Source organism: Protopterus annectens, chromosome 11.part0 (assembly GCF_019279795.1).
Source record: "Protopterus annectens isolate FY-2018-M chromosome 11.part0, PAN1.0, whole genome shotgun sequence".
NCBI lineage: Eukaryota > Metazoa > Chordata > Ceratodontiformes > Protopteridae > Protopterus > Protopterus annectens.
The window spans coordinates 408,711,308-408,736,072 of record NC_056745.1 but is presented as its reverse complement, the minus strand read 5'-3'; the positions used below and the strand labels follow the sequence as shown (position 1 = coordinate 408,736,072).

At 46.3% G+C, this 24,765-nt stretch overlaps 1 protein-coding gene across 1 annotated transcript in view; it reads right to left on the bottom strand.

The window, feature by feature from the left end:
* The window catches only part of APAF1 (apoptotic peptidase activating factor 1), a 2,040,921-nt gene that overhangs the window by 1,935,942 nt on the left and 80,214 nt on the right, over window positions 1-24,765 (bottom strand). The window contains exon 3 of the mRNA XM_044087206.1: window positions 10,757-10,946. Coding sequence (XP_043943141.1) covers window positions 10,757-10,946 — 190 coding nt within the window. The remainder of the gene's footprint in view (window positions 1-10,756; window positions 10,947-24,765) is intronic.

Sequence of the window (24,765 nt, the reverse complement as noted above, 5' to 3'; positions counted from 1 at the left end):
GGACTTTAATAGTAGAGACAGAAGATCCTTGATTAAACAGAGATGTTAAGAATTTCAAAACCTCCGGGATTGGAGCAGTGATAGGGTCTAAGCCCCTGAGTTGAGCCCAGATAGCAAACCTCTTCCACTTACTGAGGTACAATTTCTTAGTGGTGGGTTTGTGGGCTGAAGATAAAATGTGAATAACTTCCGGGTCTAATGTGTGACTTCTGACTAAAGTCGGAAGTGGAGGAGCCAAGCTGTCAACTTCAAGGAGTGTAGGGACTGATGCTGTCACCCCGACTGATGTATTAGCAGATCCGGAGTCAGATCTAAAGTCCAAGGATCGTCCACCGCATGTTTCTTCAGGTAGGGAAACCAAACCTGACGAGGCCAGTATGGAGCAATCAGTATCATTGTGGACCCCAATTGAGAAGCTTTTTGAATGACTTTGGAGAGAAGTGGAATCGGAGGAAAGGCATAAAGTAGCCCTGTTGGCCAAGGTTGTGCTAGAGCATCCATAGCTGCTTCCCCTTGATGTGGAGTCCAGGAGAAGAACCTTTTGCACTTCGTGTTTAGTGGTGTTGCAAATAGGTCGCAGCACGGCGTCCCCCATCTCCTGAAAACCTGAGCTGCTACTGTTTCGTTTAGGGACCACTCGTGAGGAGAGAGAATTGTCCTGCTCAATCTGTCTGCCAATATATTTGATTTCCCCGGAATGTGGGTCGCTACCAAGAAACGGCTGGTAGCTACAGCCCATTCCCACACCCTCATGGCCTCTCTGCAAAGAGGATAAGATCTGGTCCCTCCTTGTTTGTTTAGATACCAGACCACCGACATGTTGTCTGTGTGGATGGCGATTATGCCCTGAGGGAGAAACTTGTGTAAGGCCTGTAGGGACAGAAGTACAGCCCTCATCTCCAATACATTGATGTGGAGAAGAGCTTCGTCTGGAAGCCAGGAGCCCTGAACTAACCTGCCCAGACAATGCCCCCCCCACCCTATCTGGGAGGCATCTGTCGTCAGGGTAACCACTGGAGAGGGAATAACAAAGGGCTTCCTTGATTTAGATTGGATGTCTGAAGCCACCAGCGAAGGTCCCGCTTGCATGTTTCTGTAATCATAATGGGATGATTGAGGGAAGGTCCTGAAAGGACCATTGAGTTGACAGTAGCCACTGAAGAATCCTCATGTGCAGTCTTGCCAGAGGAACTAGAAGGACCGTGGCAGACATCGAACCTAAAACTTGTAGGACCATCCTGGTTGGGGCTTTGGATCTTGAAATCAGGGCTTGAACTTGGCCTTGTAAAGTTTGGATCCTTTCGGTAGGAAGAAAACGCGATCAATTTTGAGTCTATCTCTGCTCCTATGAACCTTATGTGCTGAGAGGGCAGCAAGACAGACTTTGACCAATTGAATGTAATTCCCAGGGTAGCACCCAGGGAGATGGTGGCTTTGAGGTTGTCCATTAGTAGATGCCTGGTGGTGGCAGTCAGGAGCCAGTCGTCCAGATAGGGAAACACTTGGAATCCAAGACTCCTCAGGTGAGCAGTCACTACTGCCAAACACTTGGTGAACACCCTGGGGCTGTGGTGAGACCAAAGGGCAGTGCACAAAATTGGAAATGACTGACTCCCAGGCTGAAGCGCAGATACCTCCTGGACGCCTGATGTATCGGTATGTGATAATAGGCGTCCTTGAGGTCTATGGAGCACATCCAAACATCCTTCTCCAACAACGGGAGAATGGATTGTAACGTGACCATTCGAATTTGGATTTCGTGACGGATTGGTTTAGTCTGCTGAGATCCAATATTGGTCTCAGGTCCCCTGTCTTTTTTGGCACTAAAAAGAACCTCGAGTAATTTCCGATCCGATCTGGTCTGTGGGGACCGGTTGGATGACTTTTCTAGCAGCTTTAAAGCTTCTGCGGCTGCGATTTCCCTTTGACTGGGTGGTGGGTCCGGGATTTTTGGACGGTGGGGTGAGCATATGAATGGGATGGTGTAACCTCCGCAATGATCCGAAGCACCCATCTGTCCTGAGTGATTGATTCCCAGGCTTTTAGGTGCTTGGCAAACGGCACCCGACTGGCTCCGAGCAGCACAGCCAGGCAATCCCACATGAGGTGTAGGAGGCTGAAGAGCCACGAAAGGACTCGCGGTCTCCAGAATTGCGGGGCCCTCTGCCGCCTCTGGGACGGCGTCTCCCAGAAAAATTTCCCGTCCTCTGCCTCTGGAAGGAATCTTCCTGCTGTTGAGGAAAAACTTACGTGATTTACGGAACCACATCTTCCTCCTCCTTTAGCCTTGGGATAAGGCCGAAAGGGAGTGAAATAACGGCACCTACGGCAGATAAAGTTTTTCCCTCTTGCTCACAGCGGTAAGGGTGTCTTTAACCTTAGGTCCAAACAAAGAGGACCCATCAAAGGGAGCGTCGGAAGGAAGACTTGAAGGCCTCCGAACTGACACAACGGAGCCAGGCTTGTCTCCGTAGAGCCACGCCTGTGCCTGCCGCTTACCGCCTTCGGCCGCATATGAAATGAGCCTCATGGACGAGTTAGAAATTGATGTAAGGATAGCCAACTGAGAGCTAACCGACTGGGCTAGCTGCTCAGGTAGGTTACCCGAGAGGGAATCTGACAGCTCCTTGACCAGATCCCTCTGAAGTCTGGTAAAATGTGCCAAATAATTCAGGGACCTTAAAGTAAAGGCCGCTGAAGTTAGGGTGCGCTTCCGCACCGTCCATGCTCCTAGACTCCTTATTAGGAGGATGGACGGACGTTGAAGCCTCTGCCACGTCCTGTTGTGTAGCAGATGCCACCACCATGGCATCTACAGCCACGCCTTTAGTCAGGAACTCCTTCTCGGGTGGGGCAGACAAAAATTTATTAGGACAAGAAGGGACTGGTTCCACGGTATCTGGATGTTCCCACGCCCTCCGACAAACTAAATCCAGGAGCTCGAAGGGCGGAGACACCCAGGAGGCGGAGGGCTGAGCCCCAAAGGCCTTGAGGAGCACTGACTCATCAGCAGAGGGGGGTTTGGATATCCAGCCGCCTCGTTGTTTGAGGATCTCTAAGATGTCTGCAAATGAGACATCTTCCGAGGACGACTTCCGGGACCCCTCCGCATCATCAAGATCAGTGTCAGATGTAATAGACTCGGGGAGTCCACGTGCTTCCTCTTGCACGATCTCTTCCTTGGGGTTTCTCTGAAGACAACTCGAAGAACCCTCAGGAGGAGGGGAACCCCAATGGGGGTAACCTCAGGCCCAGGGGCTCCGCTGCCTACGGACAGGGGAACTGCCAAAGACCCAGTCTCCACGCCCAGGGAAGGTGCTGGTAAAGCCGGGAGATGGCAAGAAGACTTGGCCAAGGCACTCCTCATAGCTCTGAAAGCCGGACCCCAGAATCCTGGGAGTGTCCTGTCCCGAGCCATGATAGCAGACGGAAGTCCCGCAGTCAAGCACCGAGAGGGAGGCTCGGAACCGATAGCATAGGTCCCAAACATCACCCCAGGTCCAGCCGAAGAAGTCCGTGTACCAAACTCGACCCAAGGCCGGGTTGGAGTAAGGGTCGGAGCCGACCCTAAGATCTCCACCGGCTCCAACAGCACCTGCTCCGACGGAGCCGAAGCGGTCGGAGGAGGAATAGCAATAACATGGGCATGGGCCATCGGCTCCGAAGCCAACTGGGTCGGAGCCAAACAAATTTTGAAAGACTGGGGACTGGAACAGTCTTTGAAGCACCCTGTCTATATCCGAATCCGACATCCTCGATGACCGAGAGGATACTGAACGGGTTTGAGATGGCCTCTCCAACGGCCCCAAAGGGCTAGGGGACCGGCTCCGAGGCGACCCGATGACTATCGGCGCCGAAGGAATACCCACACTAGTTTCCATCGGTGTCGAGGAGGACTTCGGCGCCGAGGAGGAAGTGTCTGAGCGGGCAACCTTTATCGGCTCCGAGACCAGTGGAGCCGACGAAGGTGACCCGCCTCTCGATGCCCCAGCCATCGGCTCCGAAGCCAGAGGAGTCGAGACTGGTGGCATCGAGGCAGACTGTTCACTCGGCCCAAGTCCTTGGAGCCGAAGGAGAAGCCTGCCTATGTCTTTTGGCGGTCGGATCCGATGGACTGGTCGGAGCCGACGCCCTTTTCTTTTTAGCTGGAGAAGGAGAGGATGCCAAAGCTTCTTCAAAGGAGGGTTTTATTAAACCTTTAAGAATGAGTTTATTTTTCCTCTCCTGGAGGACCCTTGAGGAAAAAGCGTGACACACACTGCATGACTCTTGTAAATGTTTTGCACCCAAACAATAAACACAGAGAGAGTGGTCATCTGTGATTGACATCTTAAAATTACATTTGGTGCATTTTTTAAAGCCCGAAGGCCTAGGATTCTGAGACATTATAACAAAAATGCGGTAATCCCTGACAGAAAAAACAACACTATCCAGTTGACTTCTGATATAACTGACACTACCTAAAAATCGGTTTACAGCTGCCGATTAGGTAAACAATCCGTAACAATTAACTCAAGGGTACTTTGAAACCCTCTAAGGTTTAAGAGGGGTTGACTGACCGGGAAGGCCCTAAGATGAAGGAGGCCTGAAATCAAAATCAACGCCCAATCACACTACAAAGTTTCTCACAAAACTCCAATCACACACAAAAAGGAAGATTAGCCGTTAAAACAGCTTTTTATGACAAGAACTGCAAATTTCTGACAAAAAAAAAGTTAGTAAAAATACTACTCAGCTCAGCCAGCTCGAGACCACATCTTCGCAAGTTAGCGGCAAACGAGATCTGGGGGACTGGTAGTGGTGCATCCTGGGATATAGTAAGCTCAGTCAATAAGAGACTTCGCTCTTTGGCATAAGCGTGCCGAGTCGGAGCCGAGGGATCGGCTCCGAACCCATCAGTCAGAATGTAGGCGAGATAGGATCACATAACATCTAAGAGTTTACGGTATCACTAGTATGTATCTCATTTTCTGGTAGAGAAATAAGTGAACAATCATTACATTTCTTTTTGTGCTTAATTTTCATTTAGTTTTTTTTTTTTCAACTTTCTCTTTAGCCGGAGATTCATTCAAAGCTTTCAGTTTTATGATCATGCAATGTACAAGATGCAGTAGTTGGTGACTGAGTAATGCTGTTAGTACACTTGTCCTTTATCATGCAGCTATAACCCCACCAGCCATTAATAAATTCCTTTTGTGAGACAAAAGTTTTGTCATAATGGCATGTGCAGACACGATCACGCTCAGTTGTTTTACTTTTAATTATCTTAGTTGCTGCTGGCAAGTATACTGCTGTGGCACTGTGCTGATCTGCAGTGGTGACGCACTGCAGTGGCCCTGAGAGGCTATGGACACCATTTCATGCTTCTTCACTGTGCATACCTGTAGTATAGGAGCTACTTCAACTATGTTGTATTTATATGTGGCAGTATCTGCTTCTACTTCATTGCACATACATATGTGTCTGGAGCTGTGGGCTTCTGCTTGCCTGCACATATATATCAATCTGCAGCTCTGCACTGTAGTCGCCATCTTTGTGATGTGTGTTTGCAAAAATCCCTGGTATCTGTCAGTACAGGCAGAGGAGAATGCCACAAGCTGCTGCAGGAGGCAGCAAAAACTAATATTGCAGCAGGGTTATAGGCATCTATTTCCAAACCTGTACAAAGTTTGGTGTACCAGCTATAGGTCCTCCTCACTAATGTCACCCTTGCCTTTTTCTCTCTCCTGCTGGTCATTATGCTTTATCTGTGGTACAGACATATCAAGCATAAGTGCCTGCTGCTATCCTGGCCAAGGCTGTTACTTAGGCACATTAGGGGGTGAGAATGATTCAATGGAGTAGGGAGTTCTGGCTCATCTCAGGCAGGTATCCTGCCCCAATTGCCTGCTCCAGGTTAACAAAGAAGGGAATGTGGCACTGAGGAACACTTGACCAGGATATGGTACAATGTGTCACTTTGCATCAACCCCTACTGCACTAGATACTGAACTTGCTAGACCAGCTGACTGATGCCATTAGGCTACCAGAGATGAATGCAGCCCATCTAACTGGACAACCAGACCCAGAACCTCCATCTATAGGGTCCCAGTAATGTCCCCCGGGTTGGTAAGCAGCTGAAATGCTGTTCTTACCCCTACTCTGTCTCCATCTATTTGTGTACCCTCTGCTCGCCTACTTGTGTGTATCCCATGCCTCCCTCCAATCAGAATACACATCCACCATTGTTCATATCTGTGTTTTTTTGTTTGTACTTGCGTGTCCCTACTGCCTATCCTCCCTTCTTTCTCCTCCCTCCTTAATGCCTTACATCCCACCCCTCTTTCCATCTCTCTCTCCCTCTCTCCATATGCACAGAATAGAGGCAATTCTCCACATAAAAGTAAAGGTTCCCTTCCATCCTTATCAACCCCACTTTACCTTACCAAGTTTCTGCTGTAGGTTTCCCTGCAAGCCCTACCCTCTTTTCCTACTTTTTTATACACCCTTTTTATCAAGCCAATAAGATGGCCAGCTTGCTGACAGTCTCTGGTCTTTCACATTTGCTATATATTTCTTCTCTGAGCCTGCAACATCAGATCATCACTGCTGTCAGCTGCTCCTGCTACCTACTGTAGCTCTTACAGGAATTATTGTAAGTTTTACACAATGAGGCATAAGACTACCTTGCACAGTTTTGCTTCACTTACAATACTGCCTTCTGCCTCATCTACCCCTTTAAAGTATAACTTTGCGTCTCCTCACACAGTATACCCCTGCTTAGTTACTCATGGTTATTTTGCATTGCAGTAATATTCTCTCTGTGCAGTGCATGCTGCCTGCCCCCTTCAAAGAACTTCATCAGGTTCATGGCTATTAATGTCTTGTGTGTGTGAACATAATGAAACAATGGACTGAATTTATCCTTAGAAGTGAAAACAAGCCAGGGCTCTACCCCCCCCCCAATACAGCTCATCAGGTCAGCTGACTGAACCAAAGTTATATCGTGCTCAATCGGGCACAAAACTATAGCACTTTCATTCATGAAGAGTTCACCAGGTCAACTAAAATAGGACTTAAATGCTCAGCTCTTAACAAAGAATACACAACTCTGGCATTCACCCCCTCCCCCGTGCTATTGTCTTTCCTGCCTGTAAAATATCAGTCTCCTCACAGGTCTTAAGCCCATCCATTTCTATGAAAAAATAGTGTCGGTTACATACAAGACAGATAAAAGTGGCCCACTAGGCACTGACATTCCAGTCTCCACTTCAAGCCAGCAAGTTGCGCTTTCCCATATAAAAGCTGAGAATAGGTTGAGACCGTTTTGTCCAAAATATTTCTGAACATTCATTTTATGATTTAAAACTCTGCTGAGTGCCAGCTATACTGAGGGAAACTACAGGAGGGAACCAGCTACTAGAAGGTTTGGTTAGTCTTTTAACCCTATACAAATATCGAACGACCAATTTGCAAATCAGGACCACTAAGGACCTCCCCAGAGTTTCCTCTGGCTCTGGTCATTTGTGCACCTCTGCACAGGTGGTAGGGATTCCATCTCAGCCAGTGCACATGCTGGCCCTCACTTTCACTGCACCATGAAGTCTCCTACTCATTCTTGGACTCCTGCACCTCTTAGACTCCTTGATATGTGTTAGTCACCGACACCACTACGGACCCCGGGCACCTGCAGTCAGCCTTCCAGTTGGGCTACACTGAGGACAGTCATAGGATCAGAGGAGGTCACTAAACTAATGGCCCTGGGGCTCTTACAGGCCTAGCTAAGAGTTTATCCCCAAAAAGAAACCTCAGTCAGCACCTGTCACCCCTGTCATTGACATAGGTGGAACCCCTAGGACAAATATGTGGTTTCCCATCCACTCATCAAGGCTGCACTTGAAGAGGGTCAGTGAGGTACTTGGACGTGTATGGGAAGTCTATTCCAGAGACAGGCAGCCTCTGGGAGACAAACCTGTCTCTCCAGCAGGTTTTGTTAATGTTGCATATTACAGTCATGCCCTTCAAACGGGTAATGCACAAGGAGTTAGACTTATGGATATGGAGCATCTCTAGTAGGGCAGGGTCCAAGATTACCTTGTAGGAGAGACACGGATCACCTCTGAGCAATTTGTACAACACCAAGTAAAGTGATAGTGATTTGAGCCTGTCCACATAGAACAGGTGTTGGAGGCAATGGATTCCATTTGTGAGGTATTTCTGTGGCCTTTCAAGGCCCAGTTGACAGTCCTGACAGAGATTCCTGGCTCCAGCCACCCACAGTGAGGGTGGAGTAGAGTGTGGCAGCAGTCATCTCCCAGCATGAGCTGCTGCCACAAGCTGCAACACTCCCCTATATGGAGGGGAACCAGCTTCAGATAGCCTTCCCAGTTGACCTCCAGTCTGTCATTTAGGGACTTCACTGTTCAGTTATTTGCCAGAAAAACTACAATTTTATGAGGAAAAGACCAAAAATATGAAGCAAACATGTAGACAGTTGAGAGGTTTGGTGTGAATATCTAAGCTACAGAAAACAGCTTGGCAGCACCCAGCACATAGCCACGATCCACAGTGTAGCATGCCACATACCCACTTTAACAGCACTGCAGCAGGTCAGAACTGCCTCCCTTTCCCCAGGACAGGTGAGCTGGCTCCTCATTCTCTCACCCCTCAGCTCCTCCAATACCTGGTTGCTTATCTGACCCCTGATCATCTGGGTTGCTGCCTGGGCTTTATCCTTCTGCATCAAGCAGCCAACAGCATACAAGAATTAAACATCCATACTTCAACTATGTGGAAATAACTGCATTCCAAATGTAATTATTTCAAACATGGAGGAGACTGATTTTTTTCAAAAATTACTGTATGCACTTCCAAAGGCTCATGTGAGTTATCACCAGAGGATTAAAAACGGAGAAACACATCTAAATATTGGAGAGGATACAATTAAAACTTCTCTGTAAGAAGTAAACACTACAGTCAGCCACAAATTTTCCACAAATGCATATACAAGATGACCTAGGATGAATTGAATAATCTTCTTGAATCTGTTTTTTTAACTTTTTCCAGAGCGAGTTCATCCAGTGGCACTGACACACAGGGTAGTAAACCCGGGAAGGGATCTTCTAAGCAGGAACTCTTTAGAAAAAGTTACCCGAGGTGCTTACAAGCTCTGTTCCATGGCATATTCATATACTGAGTGTTTCCTCTTCCAGGCATTTATATCCAGGATCAAATTTCTTGGCTGCCCTTATCAGTGATGCATAATTATATCATTACATTACTCACAGTAGCATATAAAGAATGGGCAGCACCTGCATATGTTCTACAGTTCTCTCCTGCCCAGTTCTTCCCCAGATGAGACCAGCACTGTTCAAATAGGAACTTATTCACATGGGGGGGATATGATATGGACATCAAGAATTTGTAGGATCACTGATGCTGGTAAAACTCTTGAAAGGTAGTTGAGAGACTAAGGAATAGGAATTTCTAGAGATTAACTGTGAGAAGATGCTTTTGAAGACATCATTTTACCATGAACTTATTTCATACATTTTCTCTATTTCAGGGCGTCTGTCATAGCATATTCACATCACAAGACACAGCTTCAATGTAAACTTAGAAAAAAACAATCCAAGGCACAAAAAAGAACCCATCTTTATCCTGGAGTGCAGTCAGCAATCTCAAAAGAAGCAGTCACTCAAGAAATCAAGTCTAGCTTATGATACTTAGCAAACGTATAGACCAGCGCTTAAGTATATACAGCAAAGGTGTCTTCCAAAAATGAATTACAAAAGAAAGCCATTGAAGTAGTCACTTCACAGTTTAAGGCTTTCCCTACTTCTGCTGAACAGCTATAACAGACTTCAGGATCCACTTCATAAGCCCTTGCCTGTTCATCTTCTGTCCAACCCTTCACAAAAAGCTAAGAGCTACAATCTGCCTTAGTCTTCTCCAGTATCTAAGATGCACAATGAAATGTAGACAAACCTACATAGCCCCACCCCATTTTTAGCTGTAGGCTACAGCTCTAACCAAATTATTTGGTTCAAATTACATACTTTAGAAATAACCCGGAGATCAGTTCTTAAGGTTATAGAGTTCAGACTTTGAGGAAGACAGCAAAGGGCTCCACTGACAAGTTCTGCTTTTTCAGAAAATCACCAGATATGGATTAGTGTCCAGTAATAGTATAGATGGTAGGGAAAAGGAATCTCTTTTTCCCCATTTTATATACCACAAGTTTTATATTACATGTCCCTCTAGATACCTGATCAATCTTCTACTGGTCATCAACTGGAATTTTTTATCAAAAAGAAATATTTTATGCTGTACGGCTCCCATAAGCAAAACTGTTCGAGTTGAGTGCCCTACAGGGAAACTGCCAATCACTGGAATACTTACTGAAGGTGTGAATCATGCAAGCAAGAGCAAGGGATCAGGATGTGAGAAAAAATAAATAAATTCACAGAATTTTTATAAATTGAGTATACCGGACAACATGGAAGATGGATGGCACTATACCCTTGTCAAGGAGTTATGTTCTGCATGAAAATAGAAATTTAAAACTGGTGCCATCCATTTTACCTGTTAAAATGAGTACCATGATACTAATACAGGACCTTGCTGATTAGACCCTACTGAGAAATATTATACCAGCCGATGATGCCTGTGATGGAAGAACTCCTGGTGTAAGGATCTGATGAAGAAAAACTTGAATGTTATTCAAAGGATGTGCACACAAAGCTTACTCAATACTATTCCAGGACAGCATACTAACCGTATGGTGTCACTCCATCCAGAATGCCTTTCTCAGGTTCAGGAGAAATAAGAGGAATGCAATCCTGAAGAACAGCAGCAAGATCTTTGTACCCCTCATGAAGCAAGGCATTATAGAAGGATATGAAGGCATAGTTATCCTTTTTCAAGATTATATCTATAAGCATTGCTCCCCGTTCCCTTTGTGTAGCCTGCAAACAATTAAGAACATTAGGTTACCAGATGCTTACAACTTTAAGAATTTTATTTACTCCATCCTGAAATTTACAATCTTTGTAAATGTGGTACACAAATCATGAATATAATGTTAATGCTACGCCAACAAAATTCAAAAGGAAAAAAAAAAAATAATAACTCAGCATTAACACACATCTTTATACAAGGCCAAAAACGCCAGTGGCCAAAAGTTTTTTGGTGCCCATTGAGTGTTATTTTGCATCTTCAACATTTTGGTATTGTAGAAAATAATAACATTAACAGTATGTGAATAAACAAAACAGCAGCTAGATAATCATATAATAAGTTTGAAAAATGTATACTAGACAAGCAGATAAAATGCATCCAGGTTTCTTTTATGCATAAGGAATACCTTAGAAGAATCACATTGGTGTCACTATGATTCCATTACAAAATATCAGCTTTACCAAGCATATTTTATAATCAGTTGAGCATGTTAGCTTGACAACAATTTTATTATAAACAGTAAAGCAGGTAAATGATTACATTCTTCTTCTTCTTCTTCTATCGGCTTTTCCCGGTTAGGGGTCGCCACAGCGGATCACCTTGTCCGCACATTGAATGGCAGTGGAGTTTTACGGTGTCGAGTTGCCAGCTCGGCGCCCAACCTTCCACAGAAGGCACACTCACACGCACACCTAGGGCCAATTTAGAGTGTCCAATCCACCTGCAGCATGTCTTTGGGATGTGGGAGGAAACCGGAGCACCCGGAGGAAACCCACGTGACCACAGGGAGGACATGCAGACTCCGCACAGAAGGCACCCCAGCCTAGGATCGAACCGGAGAACCTCTTGCTGTGAGGTGGCAATGCTAACCACTGCACCACCGTGGCCGCCCTTAGGTAAATGATTTCATTAATATCAGAAAAATCTTAATCCCTGAACACTTTCCTATTGGAATTTAAAACATTTTCTTATTACGGTCCGAGAACTTAAAATTTAAACACAGCAATAAATTCAGCTCCCAGTAAGTAAAAGACATTTGAGTGCTCATCATCATTATTACCTTACCTTCAATGGGCTAATTTACAGGCTATAATTTACAACAAAAGGACTTCTGCAGAAGGCAGAATACTTGGGCAGAATGACAACCAATGTTTCAAACCTCAAATCACTAACAGGGCCTTAGAGTTACAAGAGAACAGGATGCCCTGAAAGAACTCCTCAGAGGACACAGTCTCCACTCCTATAAGGGAGCACCAAGCACACTGTTAAAAGGTACTCACTACTAACCAGGCAGCTGCAGCACAGATGTGTATCATGACATACAGCAGCAGCAATTGATATCCCACCCGATCTGACTCCCCACTGTGTGGTGTCAGTCTCTCTGTTGCCTTACGGTGGCGGTAGAAATTAGAAGTTATGTACTCACCATAACGTTCCATCTGAGTAGGTGTATTCATTTGTCTGCAACCTGTGGGTTATGGATCCGATGTCGGATCCAAACCGGCATGGTTTTCCAGCTATGGATCCGAGCTCTCAGCTCCTCCCCTCACCCATAATGCCCTGCTCTCCCTACATGACCTCAGATCGAGTTTGCCAACAGCATGAATACCCCAAAAAGGGTAACACACAATATGCAGGAAACTGAAAAGGCCAGGGGGATAGGAGGGCGGGATGGTTGCAGACAAATGAATACACCTACTCAGATGGAACGTTATGGTGAGTACATAACTTCTAAATCTGAAGTAGGAGATTCATTTGTCTGCAACCTGTGGGACAGAGTCCCCAGCTACCTGAATCTTGGGAGGCCATCATGGAAGGATATTCCGGAGCACCCGAGCCAAAGGATGCTCTACCCCTAGATGTAATATCCAACTTGTAGTGGGAAATAAAGGTATGAGATGAAGCCCAAGTGGCTGCTGAACAAATATCATCCAGAGGAATCCTAGCCTTAAAGGCCGCCGAGGTAGAGACTGACCGGGTTGAATGGGCAAGTACTCCCTCCGGTGCGGGCCTTCCAGAAGCTTGATAAGCCAATAAGATGCACTGCGAAATCCAGCGTGATAAGGAGACTTTAGAGATTGGCTTGCCCAAATTAAATTTAGCAAAGGAAATAAACAACTGGTCGGATTGCCTATGACCGGCTGTCCTGTTTAGATAAAATCTAAGTTGCCTGTGAACATCTAATGAATGAAGCTTGCATTCACCCTTGTTTTGGTATTTTGGAAAGAAAACAGGGAGGTTAATGGAATGATTAATATTTGCTTCAGAAGCTACCTTAGGAAGAAAGGACGGGTTGGTCCTGAGGTATACACGGTCTGGATGAAAGACCAAGTTATGAGGCTTGGCCGATAAAGCTTGAAGTTCTGAAACTCTCTTGGCCGAGGTAATGGCTACTAAAAAGGCCGTCTTGAAAGATAAAAATTTCAGATCTACCGTCGCCGCCGGTTCAAAGGGAGGAGCGGTCAAGGCCTGAAGGACTAAAGAAAGGTCCCAAGGAGGAACTACTTGCTTTACCGGGGGCCTGAGAAGAAAGGTACCTTTCAGGAAAATCTTACACAATTTGGCAGACATCAGAGGACTGGAGTCGTGACCAATATGATAATGAGAAATTGCCGCAAGTTGTACTTTGACCGTGGAACTACTGGCACCATCATTAAAAAGAGTGGTTAAGAAGTCAAGCACCAGAGGAAGGGGAACTGTGAAGGGGTTTAGACCTTGCCGCTCTGCCCACAAGGAGAACCGTTTCCATTTGCTGCGGTAAATTTTCCTGGTGGATGGCTTATGAGCCGCCACCAGGATGGCCTTAACTGGGGACGAAATACCAGGAGTCCTGATCAGGAGTGGAACTGGAGCAGCCAAGCAGTCAGCTTCAGGCTGTCCAGATTCGGGATTGATAGATGGGATGGGTGAGATATCAGATCCGGAATGGAATCTAGAATCCAAGGAGGATTCACTGAGTGAGACCTTAGGAAAGGGAACCAGATCTGTAGAGGCCAAAATGGGGCAATGAGAATCATTCTGCACCCCAACCGAGAGGCTTTCTGAAGAACTTGGAGCATCAGAGGCAAGGGGGGGTAAGCATAAAGGAGACCGGGTGGCCAAGCATGCACCAGAGCGTCTCTTGGGGTACCCCCGGGAGGAGGTATTAGAGCGAAAAAACTGTCGCACTTGGTGTTTGAGGGAGATGCAAAAAGATCGCAACAAGGAGTTCCCCACCGTGCGAAGATGCGTTCCGCTACCTGAGTATTGAGAGACCACTCGTAAGGGGTGAGAATGGTGCGACTGAGTTTGTCCGCAAGGATGTTGGACCGACCCGGAATATGCGTTGCTATGAGAAAGCGGTTGGTGGAGATTGCCCATTCCCACACTCTCATGGCTTCTCGACAAAGAGGGTAAGACCTGGTTCCTCCCCGCTTGTTGATATACCAGACAACAGACATGTTGTCCGACTGAATCACAATTGTTCCCAAGGAAGAAAGGCCTGAAGTGCTAGCAATGCTAAGAGCACTGCTCTCATCTCTAGAACGTTGATATGCAGTAAGGTCTCGGAATCGTTCCACGTGCCTTGGACCATCCGGCCTGCAAAATGCCCCCCCCCCCCACCCGAGGCGGGAGGCGTCCGTGGTCACCGTGGCGAGAGGGGGAGAAGCACAAAAGAGGCGGCCTCCGTGGAGATCTGGAGAGTGAAGCCACCACAGGAGGGACCGCTTGCAAGCCTTGCTGATCGCAATGGGATGATGCATAGGAAGAGCAAGATACGACCATTGAACTAGGAGTGTCCATTGAAGGATGCGCATATTGAACCTGGCGAGGGGAAGAAGCGCTATCGCTGCTGCCATGGACCCTAGAGCCCTCAGGACCAACTCCGCCGGAACTGAGCTGGAGTGGAGAATGGCCCGCACCTGGAGCTGCAGATTCTGAATTCTGTCCGCAGTGAGGAAGGCTCTTAATCGTCTCGTGTCTAACCTGGCACCTATAAAATCTATGAACTGCGTAGGTGCTAGGTTGGATTTCTCTGTATTTATTGTGATGCCCAGATGGGGAGCAAGATGGAGAAAGGAGTCTCGCGCCAATAATAGTAGATGCCTTGTTGGGGCGGTGAGAAGCCAGTCGTCCAGGTAAGGAAAGACCTGCACCCCCTGAAGCCTCAGGTGGGCCGCTACCACTGCTAATACTTTGGTGAACACCCTGGGGGCTGTGATGAGACCAAAGGAAAGGACCCGAATTGGTAGTGACTGGCTCCCAGCCGAAGCGGAGAAACCTCCTGGAGCGCCTGTCCATTAGTATGTGGTAGTACGCATCCTTGAGGTCTATGGAGCACATCCAGTGGTTTTCTCCCAGAAGGGGGAGAACAGACTGCAACGTAACCATTCGGAATTTCTCCTTGGGAACTGCCAGGTTCAAGAGTGAAAGGTCTAAAATTGGTCTTAGATCCCCCGTCTTTTTTGGCACTAAAAAGAACCTGGAGTAGAACCCTGATCCGATCTGGTCTGGGGGGACGGGCTGGATGGCTCTTTTCTTTAGCAGATGGCCAATTTCTGCCAAAGCGGCCTCCCACTGACCGGGTGGAACGTCGGGGAGGGACTTCAATTTTGGCATGTGACGAAGTGGGATACGGTATCCTCTGGATATGATCTGGAGGACCCAGCGGTCTGATGTTATGGACTCCCATGCCGCTAGGTGCTCCGAAAAATGTCCCCCGACTGCCTCCAGAGTGGAGCAGCCGGGCAACCCTTCAGGGTTGCTGCATGGGCCGTTCAGAGAAGGGTTCTCTGGACCCAAAGTTCCTGGGAGCCCCTCTGCCCCTGGGGCGGCGTCCTCCCTGTCCTCCTCTGCCACGGAAGGACTGGATGTCCGGAGCAGGCTGGGATTGCTGCGACTTCCGGAACCACATCTTCTTCTGGCCCTTTTGGTTCCTAGAATAGGGCCTCTGGGGCACAGAGAAGTGGATTCCAACGGCAGACAGCGTCTTCCCGTCCTTTTCGCTCTGGGTCAAAGTATCACGAACAGTTTTGCCAAAGAGGGCAGAACCATCAAAGGCGGGGGTCGCAAATGACGCCTTGAAGGGCTCCGTGAAATCGCAATGACGGAGCCAGGCCTGACGTCTGGTAACTAGGCCTGCCCCTGCGGCTCTAGCGGCACCTTCCATAGCATGGGACAGTAGCGGCATAGAGGTATTAGTGACGGACCTGAGAGTGGCCATACGGGTGGAGTGCAGCACTCTGTCCTCCTCCTCCGACATGGACTCTGGGGGGGATGCAGCGTATTCTTTTATAAGATCGCGCTGCATCCTAATCACATGTGCCAGGTAGTTCAGCACCCTCACTGAGAAGGTCGCTGAACTAAACATCCGCTTCCCCAAGCAGTCCATCTTCCGAGACTCCTTGCTCGGAGGATGGACTGAGGGACTCTCCTGAGCAAGTTCCCTCTTGGTGGCAGCCGCCGTCAACATGGCATCTACCGGAGGCCCCTTACTCCAATGGGCACGGTCAGCCGGGGGACTGAGTATACGGTCGGGCCTTTTTGGGATTGGCTCCACGGTGTCCGGTTCCTTCCACACCCTGGTGGTAATGAGGTCCACCAGGGGGTCGGCAGGAGGGGACACCCAAGAGGTAGACGGGCCTGCTTCAAATGCCTCCAAGAACACGGACTCGTCCGAGGAAGACTTGGGGGCAGACCACCCCCCCCCTGATGCGAAGCATTTCCATGATGTCTCCAAATGAGACATCCTCAGGGGGTGATCTTGGGGAGCCTTCCCCTTCCTCCAAGTCCGTGTCTTCTGTGAGAGACTCGGGGGAGTCTATGTGCCTCCTTTTGCACGTATGCTTGCGGGGGGCATCCTCCGGGGGGCTGTCAGAGGACTCCTCGCAAGCAGTGACCTGTTCCAAAGGAACAACTTGGGGCAAAGGAGCGGGCTGTCCAAAAGGCCGGATGGTGGAAGCCTGGTCCAGTGCAGATGGAGCGTGGGACGGAGCCGAAGCAAGTGCCGGGGGTCCGGAAACCCTCAACAGGGCCCTCTCCACTACATCAAAAGCTGAGGGGGAGCTGACCTCGACCAAAGGATCCGACAATCGGCTCCCCCTGGGATCCGAGGAGTGGATCGGAGCCGGCGCCGAAGCACTCGGATCCGAGGGGACAGTGCGTTCCGACACAGACTGCGCCGAAGGAGCACTGATCCCCCGGATCCAAAGCTCGGATCCAGGCTCCGAGAGGTCGGATCCGAAGCACTCGAGGGCAGGGTCGGATCCGAAGTACCAAGTACTATCGGTGCCGACCCACCCCCGGCTCCGAAGCTGCTCGGCTCCAAGTGCTCCGAACCTGGGTAGCAGGTCGGAGAAGGAGCTATCGGTTTAAAGAAAGGGGTCGAGCTCCCCCCCAGAGGGGGGGAGGCAAGAGCACTCCCATCTGCATCTGGGCCTGGATGAACCTTCTCATCATCCGGTCCAGATCAGCGTCCGATAAACTATACGTCGATCTCGACGAGGCTACCGAGGTAGGCCTTGAGTGCCTCCTGGATAGCCTCGACGGAGATCGGGTCTCCTCCTCCTCAGGTCCCGGTGAAAAGCACACAGGTGACCGGAGCCGAGGAGGGGGGAACCAGCAGACAAGGAGGCCGGAGGAGAAGCCCGCTTGGCAGGCGGGGCCGACACAGAGGTCTCGGCCCGCCGCTTATGGTGCTTCGCCCTCCGGTCCTTCTTTCTAGCTTCCCTCTCCTCCGAACCACTACAGGGAGGTTGAGTCCCAGGAGGAGGAGGGGGAGAGAGGAGGGAACCGCAGACACGGTACCCCGGAAGGAGCGGAGGTCGGAGCCGAGTCCGGGGGCAAAAGTCCCGCCAGGACCAGCTTAGACCTCCGCTCCTTCAATGCCCTGGGGTTGAACCCTGCACAAATGGAACATCCAGAAGTGAGGTGTCCAACCCCAAGGCATCGAACGCACCGAGTGTGGCCATCAGCAGGGGAAAGCTTGTGGCCACACTCGGAGCACTTCGGAAAAATAGCCTTAGGTTGTTCTGACATCCTAAGAGCCTAGAAATTACTTAAACTAATGTTAAAAAAGTAAAAGTAAACTAGACAGACACACAGGCCCAAACACACACTACGCTACCAGCGAGGGGAGGGAAACTAACTGCAAAATATTAAAACAACTAAATAAGTTTAACTACCAAAAGGGAAACCTAAACTTTCACACAAACTGTCAAAAAAATATTAAATTTTAGCACTAGAATAACTAGAAAATCCACTTAGCTGTAGAGCTCAAGAAAACCAATCTGGTCACCAGCGCGGCAAACTAGATCTGAGGTCATGTGGGGAGAGCAGGGCATTATGGGTGAGGGGAGGAGCCGAGAGCTCGGATCCATAGCTGGAAAACCATGCCGGTTCGGATCAGACATCGGATCCATAACCCACAGGTTGCAGACAAATGAATCTCCTACTTCAGATCCCTGGTTGCAGAACTGTGAAAACATGAGAACAGAAGGTGAAAGGATGTTGAAGTGAAGGAGCTGAAGCCAATACAGGGAACAGGTATGAGAAGCATGCAGTGAGATGCTGTGCGAGGAAAGGGCAGACTAAGTCTTTGGAGAGACTCTGGAGAAGTCAAGAAAAGAACAAAGTAGATGAGTGAGAATAAGGATGGGTGTGGTTAAAAATAGTTATGAGGGAAGAAAAATAATATTAAGACTCAAATTCTGGAGATGGAAATTACAGTAAGAAAAAGAGCTAGTAGATAAGGATTTGTAGAGGGTACATGGGGAAAACTTAGTAATGCTTTTGGTTAAGAGATAAAAAGCAGATCAAGAGAACAGGGGGTCCGAGAGGGGAGGGCAGTGTTATCTGGTATGACAAGGAAGGTATTGAAGAGGTAATGCTGAGTTTGCATATTAAAACATATCAGGCTAGGCAGCCACTGAATGATGAGGAGAGAGAGAAAAAAAAAAAAGAAAAAAAGAAGGTACTTCAGTGCAACTTAGACCTGGATATGGAAACACAGTATTGGGAGGTGGAAAAACCATGCAAGTGTTTGAAGGGGAAGGTGCTTTACCTGGAGACTTCTATATGAGATGGGAAAACATAGTAATAAGTTGTGTGAGATATATAATAATGCAATACTGGAACATATATCAAATGGTACTTTTACCACAGTCAGTATTGTTGTTACCAAAGGGTATATAGGAAAAGCTCAAACCAGGACAGCATAACTTTGATCATTGCCAAGAGGATACAAGGAATTCTCCCTAGACCAATAGGGACATGCACAGAAGTTTTGTTTAGGAGAAGACACCAAGAGATGGCAACTGAGGAAATACCTTACTCCATAGACACCATAAAGTTGGAGCCATGCAGGGATTGTCTTTTTTGGCATTCATAAGACATTTGATATAGCCAACTGGGGATTTCTATTTAGAATTTGAGAAATGCCAGGCATTGTTCCAAGGTTTAGGGAATGGTTCAAAGTATAGTACGACTCCCCTGCTGTTAGTAAATGGGGAATTAATGAAGACAGTAAAGTTAGGGAGGGCTACAAGGCAAGACCCCTTTGTCCCCTAGACTATTTGTTTTAGTGATGAAGTACTAGCACCGGGGGTATAAGAGCGCTTATAAAAAGTAACATGCAAGTGGAAAAATCTTTAGGCGGTTTGCAGGTAATTGTATGTTGGCAATAAATGCTTTGGATCTAGTGAAGCAGTAAGTCTGGAAGATATTTAAATAACTTGGAATTAATTCAGGATTTAAATGCAAGTGGAAGAAAACCGTGAAAGTCAAAGTTGGAAAAGAAGTGGGTAAAGTAAGAGAGGAGTTGATAGGAAGGAAGGAACGGGTTAAAAATTTTGTTATTAAAAAAAAAAAAAAAAAAGAGAGAGAGAGTTTAGAGGACTTTAGGTTCGACACTGCCAAAAAATTACAGTGAGTTGCTGAGCCAAGTAATGGTCAGCAGAGTAGCTGGTTTAATAAAATCTAGTACAGATAAAATACATCCGAGGGTTCTATACATTTTTTTTTGGTCCCCCTCAGACCTCATGGTACCAGCCCAGCCCACAGTGCCCTATGTCCTTGACAGGTCTAGCAGCCGTTCTCCTACCCCCTGGTCTATTCCAGTAATTGCTGGGGCTAGTCATGGATCTATGGGCACCCTGGGGGTTCAGATATGTATGCTTCCATCTGAGTGGGGTGTTTTTTAAATGCCCTACCCATGCCCTACCCAGTTTCCCCTTTCCCTGTCTCCCCGCACACTCAGCTATATCCAAAGACCTTCCCTTAGGGAGCATCAACAACAGCTTTCTTGTGCAAGACAGGCATGCCCTTCCCTGCCCTTTCCTCCCCTTCCTGCACTCTGCAAGCCGCCGCCAGAGCCTCTAATCAATCCCAGGTCAGCTGGGTAAAAGTTAGTGCTTTATCCATCTACACCATCGGAGCAGCTCAAGGGTTCTATACATCTTTAGGCATCTCCTACAGGGATAAGATACAAAGTGGGTTCAGAAGATACGAATGAAATACGGATGTGGAGTAGAATAGTGAAGGAAACATTATGACTGGTAAGAAAACAGGGAAGATGCAGGATGTCTGACTTCCAGATGTATCTGCAGCCAGCAATGTTAAAGTTCATATTAGGAGCTTAGGAAGGCCAGGAAGGTGAAGAGAAGAATGAGGAGTGGAAGAATGTTAGGCTAAACAGGACTTTGGAGTTGTGGAAAGTAGAAGGATGTAGTGGTGAGGCTTTTAGGAAGTCCAGATTAGTGAGTGTACAGAATAATCCTAATATTAAAATACAAGATAAAACTCTAAACTGGAGAGGATGAAGGAGAAGGTGGTTTAATAAGACCAATTATTTTTCATACAGAGAGGAAGAAGAGTACAAGAAGAGATTTAGAAGTTGGAAGGAAGAGAGTGAAAGCTTTGGCCTGAAGGCAGGTGACTGGTTAAAACTTTTGCAAATGAAATTAGTTCTTAAGGCCTGGGAAGTATGATACTGATTATTTACCTCTTCTTCCCGAGTTGACTGTATTTATTAAAGAGGTTCATTGCAATGAGAATTTAAATGTGGAAAGATATATCCAAGGTTAGTTGAGAGTAATATAGCCTGGTGATGGAAAAATTAAGGAGGAGGTGGGGTACAGTGGAGAGTGTATTTATATCTGAAAAAGAATGGAATGAGGTGTTGAGAATATATGATAAAGCTGTACCTATTATATGGAATTACTATTCTAGATAGTTGCATAGGTGATTCAGTTACTGAGATGTAAGTTGGAGGAGGGAAAATGCTGGGGATGTGGTGAGAAGGAAGCAGGAGATCTGCTTATGTTTTAGGATTGCAGGACAGTTACATATTTATGTAATAGCTGTATAATGGAATGGGAAAGAGCATATGAGAAACAAGTCCCAAAATGCTGGAAGTTTTTACTCTTGGGGTCAGATGGAGAGGAGGATGGAAAGAGCAGGTAAAGGTTGAAAGGGTCAGATCAATAATTTGAGAAAAGAAAGGTGTGCACTAGCAGTTCTTGGGACAGGGATAAGAATGTAGGGAAAACATGAGGAAGGAATGGGAGAAAAGTTCTTCCTGATTATACTAGATGGTATTTGTCAGGTTCAGTGGAGCAGACTGGGAGACAATTTATGTCCCATGTTACATTACAGTATCTGCTCTACAAGTGGCATAATTAAAATGGGTAGTAGTCTCTCCCAAAGTGAGAGATGGGGAAAACAAAAGTGCAATTTAATATCATGTTGGTTGCAATATTAAATAAAAGAAGGTTATATTAAGCACTGTTATATAAAGGTTTATTTCTATATGAATTATTGTACAACAAGGGTTGACAACATAAAAAGAAAAAAATTTGATGGTGTTCTTAAGCAATGGCGATGCTGTATATTCTGAAATGTTCAATAAAAAGAATATTAAAAAAATGGTCCACACAGCAGGACTGTACAGTGAAGATTTAGGCAATAACCCCACCCAAATCAATAAGGTTGTTCCACTAAATCTCTCAAAATAAACATTTTCAAATCCCACTTTGCATTACATTACTCAAGAGAAGGATCATATACAATACGCCCTCCCTTCTCCAAGCTCTTCATTATTTACCAAAGGTATAATTTCAGGTAAGAATGCATGATCTGTAACCATATGGTCCTGATCCAAACACATATTTGTACCTTACAGCTGTAATAATGCATCAATCTTTACAGGCAAAACTAATTATATAGTTTTGTTTTATTTAATAGAAAGTTGTGTCTTACCATAACTTGGCATCCGTGTTGTCCATCTTCATTCCTCCTCATGATAGGGTCTTGGATCCAGCTTGGCCACATTTTCTAGACTTGGATCCGAATCTTGAGCTCCTCCCTCTTACCCATAATGCACTACACCTACCTAAGCACCTCATATCTAGTTTGCTGATTCACCATCTATCTATAACCAGAACAAAACAGAAGAAAGGCAAATGAGGCTCAGACATGGGAACAAAGTGCCCCACCATCTTCCATAGATCCTTTATAAGGAATAAGGCAGGGGAATGACTGTGAGGGAAGGTGAGGAGGAATGAAGATGGACAACACACATGCCAAATTATGGTACGGCATAACTTTCTAATCTGATGGTGTCCTCTTCATTCCTCCTCATAATACAGTCAGAGTCCCCAGCTATGTGATTCCTGGGTGTCCCTCATGGAAGGATATGCTGGAGCACCATCCAGCCAAAGGAAGCCCTGCTCCTAGACATGATATCCAATTTGCAGTGCGCAACAAAGGTGCGATTGTTTGATCGGGTGGTTACTGCATAATTTATTTATTTTAATTTCACATTTGTTTACTGGGAGAGTCCGAATGGGCATAAAACCCTTTTTCAGCGGAGGCCCGGGGAGAAAAGCTCCATTGTTAGTAGACTATTATGTTAGTAGAAAGAAAATCGTATAATACAATAAAGAAAAAAAATAGTGACAGGCATTCATAACGGTAAAAAGAATAGAACAGAATAAATAGGTCAAGTGGGAGACAAGACCAATAATCTTATGTAACAATGCTTCTAGAAGACAGTTCTTACAGTAGTAGCAGGTAGTGACACTGTATACAATGAGAATGCAATTACGATACTTAGTCTTATATACAGGTAGCATAGCAAATTGAAGACTTAAAATCTGATAGATATTAACAGTGAGAAAGAAAAAAAAACAACATAAGGTAGTCATATGACAAATTCAATGCTCATTAGATATGCAATTAAAATTTTAAAATCAGCTAAATTTCATCAATGGAAATTCTGGATGAGAAGGCAGAAGTAGCCATACATCTAGTAGAATGTGCTCTAGGAGGTCGAGGCAGTTTGAAGCCTCTCTGGGAATAAATGAAGGTGATACAGTCAGTAATCCATTTTGCCAGTGTGATTTTAGACACCGCTTGGCCTAGTTTGTTACTTAAGAAGGCTATAAACAATTGGTCTGACTTCCTATGCTGCATTGTTCTGTGCAGATAAAAACATAGTTGTCTATGAACATCAAGGAGATGTAGAATATACTCTCCTTTGTTGGAAAAATTTGAAAACAATACTGGTAACTGAATGGAAACTTTAGGCATAAAAGAGGAATTGGTATGCAGTGAAATCCTGTCTTTATGAAAAATTATATATGGAGGATTAGAAGATGATGCCTGTAGTTCAGAAATGCTCTTTGCTGAAGTAATGGCTACTAAAAAGATAGTCTTCCATGACAAAAAAGTCGCAACTAACTGCTGGCTCCAATAGTCCTCGAGTTAAACTCTGCAGCACAACAGTGAGGTCCAATGGTGGCAAAGGATCTTTAGTGGGTGGTCTCAACAAAAAATGCCCTTCATAAATGCTCTGCACAATCTAAAGGTAGACAGGGATCAAGATTGGTTAATCGTATGAAAATTGGAAATTGCTGCTAGTTGAAGTTTGATGCTAGAAAAACTTGCTCCTTCTTTAAATAGGGTAATAAGAAAAAGCAAAATGCCCGAGTCAGTAGCCGAGAAGAGATCAATATTTTTACTTGCAGTCCAAACAATGAACATTTTCCATTTATTGTTGTAGAACTTCTTAGTATACATTTTTTGAGAGGCTAGAATGAGGTTACGAACTGAGAAGACAAGCCTGGACTGTCTCACTATGGTTGGAAGTGGAGAAATCAAGCGATCAGTTTGAAGGAATGAAGATTGGGATGTTCCAATCCTAATGGGTGAAAGAGGAAATCCAGTCTTAGCTCCAGTATCCATGGAGGACATTTTAGAGGAGACCAGAGGAAGAGGAACCAAATCTGTTGAGACCAGAAAGGGGCAATGAGGATGACCGAGCTCTTCAGTCTGCTTGCCTTCTGAAGAAATTTCCGGATAATAGGAAGAGGGGGATAAGAATACAGGAGACCCTGGGGCTAATCGTGCACCACAGCATCCTCTGGGACACCCCAGAGGGGGGGATCAGAGTGAAGAACACTCTGCATTTGTTGTTGAAGGGAAAGGCAAAAAGGTTGCAGCAAAGTTGACCTCACTGTTTGAAGATCATGTTCACTACTGACTGCTTGAGAAACCACTTGTGTGGAATTATGAGAGATCTGCTGAGTCTGTCCACCAGCTCATTGGTTTTCCTGGGAAATGTGCATTGCAACCAGAAGGTGGTCCAAAGAGATCACCCATTCCCTGACACTCATGGTCTCCCTTCACAAAGGGTAAGAATGGGTTCCTCCTTGCTTGTTGATGTACCAGACTACAGACATTTTGTTGGTGTGAATAGCAACAGTCCCTAGAGGGAGTGTGTCTTGAAAAGCTTGCAGCATTAGTAGAATTGCTCTAGTCTCGAGGACATTGATATGCATCCTGGTCTCC